We start from the raw sequence: 13,091 nt of genomic DNA, 5'->3' as shown, positions 1-13,091 counted from the left end.
ATCTATTACCAAAGAAAACTATATAAAGCCAAACTTCACTCACTCCCCAAAAATCTCATCTTTCCCTTTTCATGACCCTCTCACCAGAAATACCCCATACCCAGTGATTCCAGTCATACAATACATGTGCAAAAAGGCCTTCAATTCGTAAGTACAATCACTTTTATTAATAAAGAACTTTCCACATGTCCAGGGCAAACAATTAATGAATTCCAAGGAAAAAACCTACATACAGTGAAATTAGAAGCATCCCAGGATGACAAAAATATATATAAATATGTACACCCATAATCACCGCCGCCTCCGAAAACCTGAAAGGAAGGGAAACCAAGAATGAGGCAAAAGAGAGCTGGAAAAGCTGAAGGGACAGGAAAAAAAGGATATCTACACAGAAAGGCTCAATAGGGCAGGTCCCCTAGTCAGTACTCTCTCTGTTCTCCCAGGACAAAAGACTAGACGTAGGAATGAAAGTGAAATGGGACAACAGTTCCTTCAAGCGATCCTTCTATAGCTGTACTTAAGGAAGCCCAAATGGGTGGTGGGACCTGAGAGATGGAATCCAGAAATCTCTTTTGTAAATGATGCTGATTTTCAGCTTCAGAAAGAAGAAAAATAAAAGCCCATCTAAAGAGATTAATGCCCAGTACGGAAGAGATAACCACTGGAATTGGTAGGACCCAGAATGGCAAATCCAGAGAGTTGGCATCCTAGTTCATTCTCCCCACCCTGCACTTGACCACCTAAGTCCTACCATTCACTGACCTTTTTTCTTCTGACCTTTCTTAGGTATCTTCTTCCGCTTCTTAACAGGATTCTGATCCTGGAGACAGACGGAAAAGTGAAGGAATGGCAATATGCTTCCAAGTGTTAGTGTCTCTCCCCAAGTTCCTCATGGTAACAAGCCCCTCATACACTTGGCTGAAAGCACGAACGTCACCTTCCACCACTGTATCACAATCTCACCTCATCAAGATGAGGCGTTCCTCCTGTCAAAGCACTGATGTCACTGAAGTGCGTGAGGGAATGAAGCTGTGAGCTCATGACATTTGCTCGTTTTCGCCGTCCTTTCTCTCGCTTACTGACACTTAAACGCACCATCATGCTCTCCTCATAGTTAATCCTGCCAGAGAAATACAGACACTGTTTCCAGCACACTCAGTCCACAGAGACAGAAAGCTGCAGCCAAGAACCTGAGCCCAGGTATTTACTCATCCCTTGTTCAGACAGTTCTCAAGAAATTTCATAGCACATCAATATGGTATTTAGTAAGGACATACTGAATGCTCAATGCTGAGCTTCCTCAATGAAACGTTCTTTGTGCCAGAACTTCCTTCCTCCCTAGAAACGAACTTACAGCCTATCCAAAGGAATATTTAAACTATTATATCATAAAATTCTCATATTTCAGCTCCATAAACAGGACTCCCTATATACGCCCTTTCACTCACATCTATCAACTGCTGAGACTGCCACCTGAGCAAAGCTGACTAATCTGTACTCGAGTCACAATTGCTTCTCTACTTTTCTTCCCTGAACTTACCTAGCACTGTTGATGCCATCACAAAAACCTGCCTTTATTGCCCTCTGCACAAAAGTGAAAGCTGTGATAATACAGAATTTTAAAGCCCTACTGGGTGGAACTGCGCATGTTCTTCTTCATATAGCAGTTGCTCAACTTAAACAATTAGGAAAAAAAGTTTTTTTTCCTAGTTCCTATTCTATACCTCAAACCCCTAATTCTTAGAAACTGTCACTCCAAGTTTTTCACTCCACTTTCTATATACTGTGAGTTCTCTTGGTACCATACTTAATTAAATTCAACCAAAGCACAAGGGTAGGTCTCTACAGCAGAGAAACAATTTCTAATTGGAAGGGCTCAAACCTGTGTTGATCCTCCTGACTCTGGCGAGTAACATGAGGATGCCGAGCATCACGGATTTCCTCTGGAGCATCTGAGTACTGTTCCTTAAGCTCACGAATGACAGAGCTGCTCAGTGCCCGTCTCTTGGCTCGTTCCAGGCGCTTCTTCTCCCGCTCAGCTTCTGTTTCATCTATGTGATAAAAATCAGCAAGAGTTATCCCAGAACAGAGAAGAGAAACACAATTCATGCTGAGGAGGCAGCTGCTCACAGTTCATACCATAATGTACCGGAACCAAGCGTGGTGGAACATATTTCTTAGCTGTTCCTTTTACAGATTTCTTTCCTGAAGACTCAGACTGGCCTTCCTCTGCTTCATCTTCCTCCTCATCCTCAGAGCTCAACTACAAAGGGAACATAATGTCCACAAACTAAGGAAGTGTTAGTCACACAAGTGATAAGAAAAACCAAAGCTGGAGTAACCTGGGGAGGTGGGAATACTCAATGTCTTAAGGCACAAGCTGGGCATCAATAGTAATAAGAGAATCCCAGGAGACCCAGGATCACCAGGAGGCTCATTCAGGCTTAGCTTCCTCAGGAAAACCAGGATAATGCAACCCCTTACCTTGCTCATCATATTGCTGGGACGAGGCTTAAAACGGAGGGGGTCGTTCTCACCTGAAACAAAAAACCCAAGTGATTTTCTAAGGTTTGGATCTTTATGATGGTCTCCACATAACCTTATAGCTTCCCCCACTTACTGAGGCTGCCTGTTGCTGCAGTCTTGACCAGTTTGTCAATTTGATACTTCAGTTTTTGGTCCAAGGGACGAAGCTTTTCTAAAACCTACAACATGGTTAAAAAGGATTACATTCCCTTCCCAAAATTAAGCACACACCAGAGTTCCTATATTAAGTTGACAGATAAAGCACCTAAAATATGCAAAGTGCAGCAAATGAAGAGAAAAATACTTTTTCCATTTGGTTTCCTCACTTAAACATAGGAACACCCACTTAAATAAGAGCTATTGTGTGACAGTCCTGGAGTTCAGGATTTGGAAACCTAGAACTCTAAGATGCCAAATGCTTCATACTGTGCGAATCTCCACCAGTCTCAAAACTGCAGCATGTCCCTGAAGAGACCCTCCTGAGGCTTTGTCCAGGATGAGATGGCTCAAATCCATAAGGTACATGAGCAGCAGCTGGTCTTTCACTTCCAAGAGGCTGAGACCCTGAGTTGAATAAAACCGTAAGAGATGCAAATTCAGTTTGAGCCAGAGAATCATGAGGCGAGCCTAGGAGAAACAGGATAATTTTTTCCAACTTCCAGTTTTTCCCAATCAGTTCATATAAGGTATTTAGAGTAGTCTCAAGGACGTGGCTGTACCTAAAATGGCCAGAGAGAAAATTATGCTAACACGAGAGAAGCAAAGTTGAGAGGATTACTGGAAGAGAGTAAGAGTAGGAAAATCAAAGTATCCCCCAAAATGACTACTGCAGGGTTTCTCAACCTCAGAGCTACTGACATTTGGGGACAGATAATTAATTCCTTGTTGTGGTGCACAGTCCAGGAACTGGAGGATGTTCAGCAGCATCCTGGGCCTCTACCCACTGATGCCCCCCCAAATTGTGACAATCAAAACAGTCCCCACACATTGTTGAATTTTGAATTAAATTAATCAAAACAATTAATGATTTTATCCCCATACAACGGAACCACATGATACAAGTAAAACAATGATCTATACATGCAGACATGCAATTCAGTCCATGTCAACACAAGGTTTTTTTAAAAGTGTGCTTAATATGGTTCCAATTAAGCGGGAAGGAAGTATGACACACAATTAACAACTGCTACCCTTGGGGATCAAGATGAGGAAAAGGAAGAAATGGAGTGCTTGTACTGTGAAAGTGTTTTTCCATCAAACACATATAATTTCTATAATCTCCAAAACATGTACCCCAGTAGTTATCTCAGAATGGTGATTATATTAGTTCTTAATTTTCTTTTTTGTGCTTTCATGTATCTTCCAAACTTTCTAAAATTAAAAGTGTATTATATTTACAGGCAGAAAAATCCAGCAAATGTTATAGTTTATCCTTTTAAATAAAACAAAGTAACACGTGTGAGCATTGACTTAAGTTAGATATTAAATAAAGAAAAGAAGAAAAGAGTCACTGTGACTGTATAAAACTGAAAAAGTCCACAGCCCTGGGAAGACCTATTTCAGACCGGTTAAATATTCTGCCCAAGATTACAGAGTAATAGGAGTAGAGCTGGGATTCAAACTCAGTCTGACTCCAACATCTAAGCCCTGGATATCTTTAAACCAACATGTTAAGCCTTGAGATCAGCACTAGTGTGCTACAGAAGGATGAGCAAAGGATTTAAAAACAGACAAATTGAGTTTAAGTTCTGAATTAGGCATCTGGTAGTCAAATGTTGGGAAGTCACTTAACCTTATGATCTCAGTGTTCACATCTGTAATATGTACAGTACTTCTTTCCTGCCCCAAAGAGTAATTATGAGGCTCAAATAAGATAACGTGACTCTTTGTTAAAAATTTATTTAGTAACTACAACTTAAGTCAGTGCTCACAGGTTACTTCCTTTTATTTAAAAGAATATACTATATAATATTTGCTTGAGCAACGTGTAACCTGTAAAACACTTTGTAAAAGTCTTGGTCATGAAAGATAAGTTAATAAACATCTGTTCAATGAATAAACACACAGTGATCTAAGATACTGGAAGCCCATCTCAAAAAGGCATTAAAGGGGCCGGCCCCGTGGCCGAGTGGTTAAGTTTGCGCACTCTGCTGCAGGCAGCCCAGTGTTTCGTTGGTTTGAATCCTGCACGCGAACATGGCACTGCTCATCAAACCACGCTGAGGCGGCGTCCCACATGCCACAACTAGAAGGACCCACAACGAAGAATATACAACTATGTACCAGGGGGCTTTGGGGAGAAAAAGGAAAAAAATAAAATCTTTAAAAAAAAAAAAAGGCATTAAAAATAGGCCAAAGCATGGCACCCAGACTAAAGACAGCCAAGAATTTGAGAAGTAGGCTCTTCAGACACGCTTGGGCACTGTCAAGTTGAAACTAGGTTACAAGCATATGAAAGAAAAACAAAGCAGCAAGAAAAAGCAAAGATTAAAAAAAGTCAGAAAAAGTAAAAAGATAATAAAATTTAATGATGAGAAAGAAAAGGCAAAAAGAGAAGATATTAAAGTGCTGTTTGCTATCTCTCTAAAGCACAAATCTGCTGTAAATTCCATGCTTAAAAATCCTTCAATGATTCTTATTAAGCTACTACAATGATTTTCACACTTTTGCTAATTTTCACACACACGCTGATGGCATGTTTTGCTTAAATGGTATCTTAGGACTAAAGCTCAATAAATAAAATGAGTAACACCAGAGTGTTCCAGTTCAAACAGATATGAGGGATCCAGAGTCCTCCTCCTATACTGCCCCACACCCAATGATCCCTAGAAGGTTTTCTAAGACCTTAATTTGAAAACTACCATATTTCAATTTTAAGATGCACATCATTTTCATATTTTAATATCTCTGAAGTCAGGATGCATCTTTTAATCAACAGTACCTTAGCATTATATAATAGATTAACAGGTTGCATTTTTTTCCTAGTATATAAAACAACTGGTATGTCTCTAATTACCAGCATCTTAGGTTAGATGAAATACAATATTAACTCCTCAGTTGGCCTACAAGGCCCTTCACAGAGTGACTACTTTTCCAGCCTTATTTCCTACTCCTAAAACACACACACACACACAAAATTTACATCTGACTACACTAAATGACTTACCTCCTTCCCCAGAACATGACCATGCTTCCAAGTATTTGTGTCACGCATGCGCTGTTTCTTTCTGTCCCTCTGACTCCTATTTATTCTTCACAATCCTGTTACCTCCTCTGAGAAGCCTTCCCTGACTTCCTCTGCTAATTATTTAATCTCTCTCCTTGGCTTGCACAGCACTCAACATGTCTCTGTAACATGACTGTTACTGCTTATACCTATTGCTTTGTTCTGTCTTCACTAGACTTAAGCACAGCAACTGGATCTTATTCATCTTTGAAGCTCCAGCACTTAGGACACACAAGATACTCAAATCTATGATGAAAGAATGGCTGAGAACATCAAGTCAAGGAATGCTTACTCTTCAAGTATGACTTACCTTCTCTGTAGGAAAGGCTCTAGCTTGAACTTTTTTCGTCAGAGCTTGCACTTGTGCAGTTACAGCCGTCACCTGAAATCAGTCCAAATAAAACAGCTTACCAAAATATATCAAGTCATCTCTGTGAGCTATGAAGGGCAAAAGCTAAACAATGCCGCCTAAAAGTTATCTGAAACACTGCCTAAAGTACAGTACTATCTTCTTTCTAGTTTTGGGAAAGTATAGAAGAGATGGTTTCTGATACTTCTCCAAAAGGTAAAAAAAGCCTTCCATCTCTTCTTAAACTAAAGAAACCATGGGGAGGGGCTAAGGACTGGGACAGTGGTGATGGGGGGACTGTAACTTTATCTATACGGGTTGAACTTACAAGGCATCGAATTATATAAATGTATACTTTCCAGCACCCAAAGAGCAAATCCTATCACCTTTTTCTCTATCGGTGTCCTTAGCTATTAAGAATGAAGGAAACGGATTCAGTTTTCTTTTCGGAGTTGTCTCTATTCCTTTGGATGCAGAAATCAAATACTTTGCATTCTAACCTAAAAACGTTTTCCTTAAATCATTTTCCTCTTATGGTATTTGGTAGCATTCAAATATATGCCCCCAAGTCACCAAAGTCTGAAGGCGAGGCACACAAAGCCAAAGCCCATCCGTGACTGATCCATTCCAAAGGAGTAACATTACTCACCTGCTCCTGAAGGTTCTTCAGAAGTCTCACGGCACTTTGCAGGTCTGACTCTACCACCCCCTATAGAAGGGAGAAGGAGAGTAAAGAAAACCCATTCTTTCCCCCAGGATAATGAAAAGACGGGGCGACTGACGTGGAAATCCCTCTCTCTCCTTCAGACACACCAGACTTCCCGGCCTTCCCACTCCGGGTGGGGCACATGCAGCCTCGCCTCACAGCCGGCCAGGCCTCCTGGTTACTGTAGAGGAGCGTTAACTTCAGTTCCGTCTCCCTACTACTGCTTTTGCCCAGCTAGGCCAGGGAAGTCGCCTTCCTAAAGCTACTTTCATCACTACCCTTCCCTCGCGCCAATAATATGCCTCTAGCAGCAGAGAGAAAAGGAAACGTCCACAATAGCAACGCGAGAAATAAAACGCGACACTCACCGACGCCGCCATCTTGGCATGAGCCCGCCCCTTCCGGGGCTGTACTTCCTGACAGCGAAGTTATCTTGATAGACAACTGCCGTCTGCAAATTTAAGCCAATAGGAATAGGGACTCCCTCACTTCCGCCCCGAACAGGATGTTCGAGAGGAGGGGCCGGGTCCAGCCAATGGAATAGGAGAACTGGCTAAATTCGTCAGACTTAGGAGGCGATCTAATGACGTAAAGATGCTCTTGGAAAGAGGCAAGTGATTAGTAGGTTGAGTAGAATGATTGAACCTAAACCAATGAAAACGGGGCAGGTGGTTGATTGACAGTTAAAGGGGCCCAATGGAAGAAAAGAGTTAGCTGAGTGAACTGAGCGTATTGGCTCCTGGATGCCGCAGTACCCAGAGCCTTTTTCACGACTTTTCCCTTCTGTGGCCAGAACCGGCCGCTAGGTGACAGGCTTTGGCTTCGTTCTGAGGGGACCGCGTTGCGGAGTCGCCATTGCTGGCTGCTGCTCCATCGCGGGCTGCGCGAGATTTCTCGTAGACCTCAGTGCTCTTAGGTCAATTTTGTGACAGTAGTCATATGTGACTACTCGGTCTCTGAGGCTTTTTCATCTGCAGATAGGAGAGTTAGACCAGAGAAGCCCAGAGCCAGGGTTTAGAAACGGAAAAACCAGGGCACTGGCCATCATCGTGTGCACCGGGAGGCACCGCGGAAACACCCCCAGATGCCGCCCCGACACTCCTGCCAGTGTGTGAACGTCAAAGGGAGTGCGTTTTACAAAGGAGGAAGCCAGTTCAGATTTACGTGACTTGACCCCAGTCACGGGTCTGCAGCAGACCTTGGTTCAAACCCAGCCTGTGCATATTTCATGATACCCGCCTCATATTTTCTCGTACTTTCAAATATGTCAGCTCACTCTGTTTCTCACAGGCTGGTGAATAAGTTGGATGGGTATTAAGTGTTCCATCATCTCCCTTAGAAGGTAAGCGCTGTAAGGGCAGATGATGGTCTTGAATTTGCCCTGCAACTGCCCAGCCGACCCAGGGCTAGAAATCTGACCTGACTTGCAGCGGGCTTCTGGAATAAATGGAGCCAGAGTGGGGGAAAAACTGGTCTCTCAATCTTTTGCTGAGCTGAGGAAGAAGAAGGAAGGGGATATCCAGTCCCCAGGCCTCTAACATTGATTTGCTGCTTCAGGCTGAGCATGTAAGCTCAGGGTGCCTGGACAACCTACTCAGTCAATTAACCAGTAGCTTTTGTGCCATTTATCAAGATTTGTATTATGAAAAGCTTCCGTTTCAACAGGAATTCTCAAAGTGGTCTAGTTAGGTCACAAATAAGCTTTTCCTTTCCTTGAAACTTGAAATTTAGTCTTTTCATATGCGTAGTCTTTTCGTACCAGTATCATAATATACTGATGAGAAAACAAATTACACTGCCTTGTTTTGTTTTGATTAGTAAATGCTTGTCAGCTATTCCTTTCCTTACAAGAAAATGTTGTAGTTTACAGTACAGTAAATCTTTGTAAAACTCTACCAGGGGTGAACTAAGAAGTATTGGCAAAGAACACAAAATCATTAAATTTGTTGTTTACTATTTCTTTCAACGGTTCTATAAACTGGTGATCATTCATGACATTTGCACTTATTAACTGAGCAAAATTTTTAACCTCTTCATTGAGATTTAATACACATACCATGCAATTCACCTATTTAAAGACTATAATTCAATGATTTTTAGTATATTCACTGAGTTGTGCAATTATCACTACAATCAATTTTAGAACATTTTTATCAGTCCCTAAAAAAATTTACCCATTAGCAGTTACTCACCCTTTTCTCCTCACCCCGACCCCCAGCCCTAGGCAACCACTAATCTTTGTGTTCCTATAGATTTATCTATTCTGGACGTTTCATAAGAGTGGAATCATACAATACATGGTCTTTTGTGACTGGCTGCTTTCACTTAGCGTAACGTTTTCAAGGTTCATCTATCTTGTAGCATGTATCAGTACTTTATTCCCTTTTATTGATGTATAGTATTTCATCCTATGGATATACCACATTTTATTTATGCATTCATTGCTTGATGGACATTTGGGTTGTTTCCACTTTGTGGCTGTTACGAATAGTGTGCCATGAACATTTGTATACAAGTGTTTGTAGAGAAATATGTTTTCATTTGTCTTGGGTATATACCTAGGAGTGGGGTTGCCAGATCATATGGAGACTCTATGTTTAACCATTTGAGGAACTGCCAGACTGTTTTCCCAAGAGGATGCACCATTTTACATTCCCACCAGCAATGAACGAAGGTTCCAATTTCTCCACATCTTTGCCAACATTTCTTATGATTTGTCTTCCTAATTATAGCCACCTTAGTGAGTATGAAGTAGTATCTCATTGTGATTTTGATTTGCATTTCCCTAATGGCTAATGATATGGAACATCTTTTCATGTGCTTATGGATCATTTGTATATCTTCTTTGAAGACATTTCTGGTCAGATCATTTACCCATTTTTTAATTGGCTTGTCTTTTTGTCATTGGTTGTAAGAGTTATTTAAATATTCTGGATACAAGTCGTTTATCAGATATATGATTCGCAAATATTTTCTCCCATTCTATGGGTTGTCTTTTAACTTGCTTGATGTGTATTATTTGTATCATTTGAAGCACAAAAGTTTTTAATTTTGATGAAGTCCAATTTATCTAATTTGTCTTTGGTTGCTTGTGCCTTAGGTGCCTTAGCTAAGAAACCATTGCCTAAGACAAGAGCATGAAGATTTATGCTTATGTTTTCTACTGAGTTTTGCTGCTGCTTGTAGGTCTTTGATCCCTGTTGGGTTAATTTTTGTGTGTGGTATGATGTAGGGGTCCACCTTAATTCTTCTGCTTATTAATGTCCAGTTGTCCCTGCACCATTTGTTGAAAAAACTATTCTTTCCTCATTGAATTGTTTTGGCACCCTTTTCGAAAATCAATTGACCATAAATATACAGGTTTATTTCTGGACTCTCAATTCTATTCCATTGATCTATATGTCTGTCCTTAAACCAGTACCATACTATCTTCATTATTATAGCTTTGTAATAAGTTTTGAAATTGGGAAGTGTGAGCCCTTCAATTTTGTTCTTTATCAAAATTGTTTGGCTATTTTGGGCCCCTTGCATTTCTATATGAATTTTAGCATCAGTTTGTCAATTTCTGCAAAAAAGCCAGCTGGAATTTTGATAGAGGTTGTGTTGAATCTGTAGATCAGTTTGGAGAGTATTGCCATGTTAACAATATTAAGCCTTCTGATCCATGAGCATGAGATGTCTTTCTGTTTGTTTAGGTCTTTTAAAATTTCTTTCAACAGTATTTTCTAGTTTTCAGAGTATAAGTTTTGCAGTTCTTTTATAAATTCATTCTTAAGATTTTTATCTTTTTCAAGTTGTGTTAGTTTGCTGTGGCTGCTTTTACAAATTATCACAAACTTAGTGGCTTAAAACAAGAGAAATGGGGGCCAGCCCAGTGGCGCAGCGGTTAACTGTGCACATTCGGCTTCGGCGGCCCAGAGTTCGCCGGTTCGGATCCCGGGTGTGGACATGGCACTGCTTGGCAAGCCATGCTGTGTTAGACGTCCCACATATAAGGTAGAGGAAGATGGACATAGATGTTAGCTCAGGGCCAGTCTTCCTCAGCAAAAAGGGGAGGATTGGCAGCAATGTTGGCTCAGGGCTAATCTTCCTCAAGAAAAATAAATAAAATAAAACAAAACAAGAGAAATGTTTTCTCTCACTGTTCAGGGAACCAGAAGTTTGAAATCAGTTTCACTGGTCTGAATCAAGGTGTTGATTTCACTCCCTCTGGAGGCTCTAGGGGGTTCCTTGCCTCTTCAAAGCTGGTAGCTCCAGCCTCCTTGGTCACATTGCTTCCTCTTCCATGTGTCAAATCTTCTCTGCCTCTATTTTACAAGGACACTTGTAACTGGATTTCAGGCCCACCTGGATACCTGGAATAACTTCTCTACCTCCAGGTCGTTAGTTAAATTACATCTGCAAAGACCCTTAGTCCTTACAAGGTAACTTTTACAGGTTCCAGGGCTTAGGACCTGGTATCTTTGGATGGCCATTAGTCAGCCTACTGCAGGCCCTATTGTAAATGGAATTTCATTCTTGATTTCATTTTTAGGTTGTTCATTGCTAGTATATGCAAATACAATTGATTTTTATATATTAATCGTATACCCAGCAACTTTGCTGAACTCATTTATTAGTTCAAAGTATTTTTTAGTGGATTCCTTAGAATTTTCTCCATGTAAGATCATGTCCATGATCCCTATAAGATCACGTCTACCAAGGCAGTTTTACTTCTTCCTTTCCAATCTAGACATCTTTGATTTCATTTTTGTGCCTACTGGCCGAGTTCAGTACAGTGTTGAATAGAAGTAGCCAGAGCAGACATCCTGTTCCTGATCTTAGGGTGAAAGCATTAAGTCTTTCACCAGTATCATGTTAGCTGTGGGGTTTCTATAAATGCCCTTTGTCAGGCTGAAGAGGTTCTCCTCTATCTAGTTTGTTGCATGTTTTTAGCATGAAGGAGTGTTGGATTTTGTCAGAAGCTTTTTCTGCGTCTATTGCGGTGATCATGTGATTTTTGTCCTTGATTCTGTTGATATGGTGCATTACATTGATTTTCAGATGTTAAACCAGCCTTGTATTCCTGGAATAAGTCCCTCTTGGTCATGGCATATAATCCTTTTTATATGTTGCTGGATTCAGTTTGCAGGTGTTTTGTTGAGGATCTTTAAAGCTATTTTCATAAGAAATATTGCTCTTTATTTTCCTTTTCCTGTGATGTCTTTGACTAGTTTTGGTTTACTGGCCTCATAGAATCAGTTGGAAAATGCTGAACAATTTCTAACAACTATATCCATGACATTTTTCATAGAGTCTGCTTCAGAAAAGTGAGCACAAATATTTTAAATATGTGTCATATGGTGAAATAAAACTATAACGGAAACATCAGTTTCTTGTTTTAAAATTCCAATAAATTCAGGCTGTTAACCTAACACGGCAAGGGCACCTTCCCTCTTGATAGAAACTAAGTTTTTCATATCTAGCAGAAATTCATCTATGCCATGAGCTTGATTGGGGGGGAGCACAAATTGACAACATTTCTTTATAAATTTAGAAGTCTTTGAGACACAAATACTCAAAAAAAGCCAAAAGTATTTATTGGGCAGTGTCTTTTATATTGCATGACTCATCTAAAGCTAGAGAAAGGTCCTTGCAACTTTTGACATTTTGAATTAGTTGAATTCTGATAATGTTAGAAATGTTTTGAATTCTATGGGTAACTGTTTGGTGGCTTAAACTGACTATCTTTCAGGGGTTTTTTAAAATATCTTATTTTTTTTAGCCTTTCCTCATAATTTTCTGACAAAACTTCCATAACTGAAATAATAGATTCTTTTACCATATCTCCATCTAAAAATGATTTTCTTTTTTGTGTGAGAATCTAAGCCATTTTATAGCTGGATAAAGTGACAAGCTCAGATCTTGTTAAAGAATTTTTTTTAAATTTTAGACATTTAATTTTGATTTCAAAAGACCAATTTCATAAATTCTTTTTTGACTGTTAAGGGGAAACTTCGTATCAAATTCACTATGTATTTGTTGAAAATGTCTCTCAGTATTGTCCATTTTATTATTTTAAAATGTTTCCTGCACGACAGCTTTTTTTTCTTTGCTGTTGCAAATTGCTATTGCTGTTCATGGTGAGATTTGCAACATACTTTTTTCTTTACTGTTTCTGTGATCATACTAACTTCTGAAAATCCACTAGAGTCTACATGCCACAAATCTTGATAGGGTGTATTTTCATTTAATTCAAAATATTTTTTAACTGTTTCTTGAGACTTACTCTTTAATCCATCTGT

The 13,091-nt window shown here is 40.0% G+C and overlaps 1 protein-coding gene across 3 annotated transcripts; it reads right to left on the bottom strand.

Annotated features, from left to right (window-relative positions):
- Window positions 1-139: 139 nt before the first annotated feature.
- Window positions 140-7,258, bottom strand: NGDN (neuroguidin). 3 transcript variants are annotated; one of them, XM_014856281.3, is made up of 11 exons: window positions 7,176-7,257; window positions 6,751-6,810; window positions 6,063-6,134; window positions 2,953-3,090; window positions 2,621-2,705; window positions 2,485-2,537; window positions 2,140-2,263; window positions 1,883-2,051; window positions 964-1,120; window positions 763-820; window positions 140-311 (listed from the first exon to the last, which is right to left on the bottom strand). In XM_014856281.3, the coding sequence occupies exons 1-11, from the start codon at window positions 7,185-7,187 to the stop codon at window positions 292-294; spliced, it is 948 nt and encodes a 315-aa protein (XP_014711767.1). In that variant the 5' UTR covers window positions 7,188-7,257; the 3' UTR covers window positions 140-291. The 3 variants fall into 3 exon arrangements, with proteins under 3 accessions (XP_014711767.1, XP_070360196.1, XP_044621277.1); XM_070504095.1 differs by lacking the exon at window positions 7,176-7,257 and adding an exon at window positions 6,915-7,127; XM_044765342.2 differs by lacking the exon at window positions 2,953-3,090 and having other exon boundaries at window positions 7,176-7,258.
- Between the last annotated feature and the right edge of the window lie 5,833 nt (window positions 7,259-13,091).

The sequence above is a fragment of the Equus asinus genome, chromosome 2, assembly GCF_041296235.1.
Source record: "Equus asinus isolate D_3611 breed Donkey chromosome 2, EquAss-T2T_v2, whole genome shotgun sequence".
Classification (NCBI taxonomy): Eukaryota; Metazoa; Chordata; class Mammalia; order Perissodactyla; family Equidae; genus Equus; species Equus asinus.
This window is presented reverse-complemented; position numbering and strand designations above follow the sequence as displayed.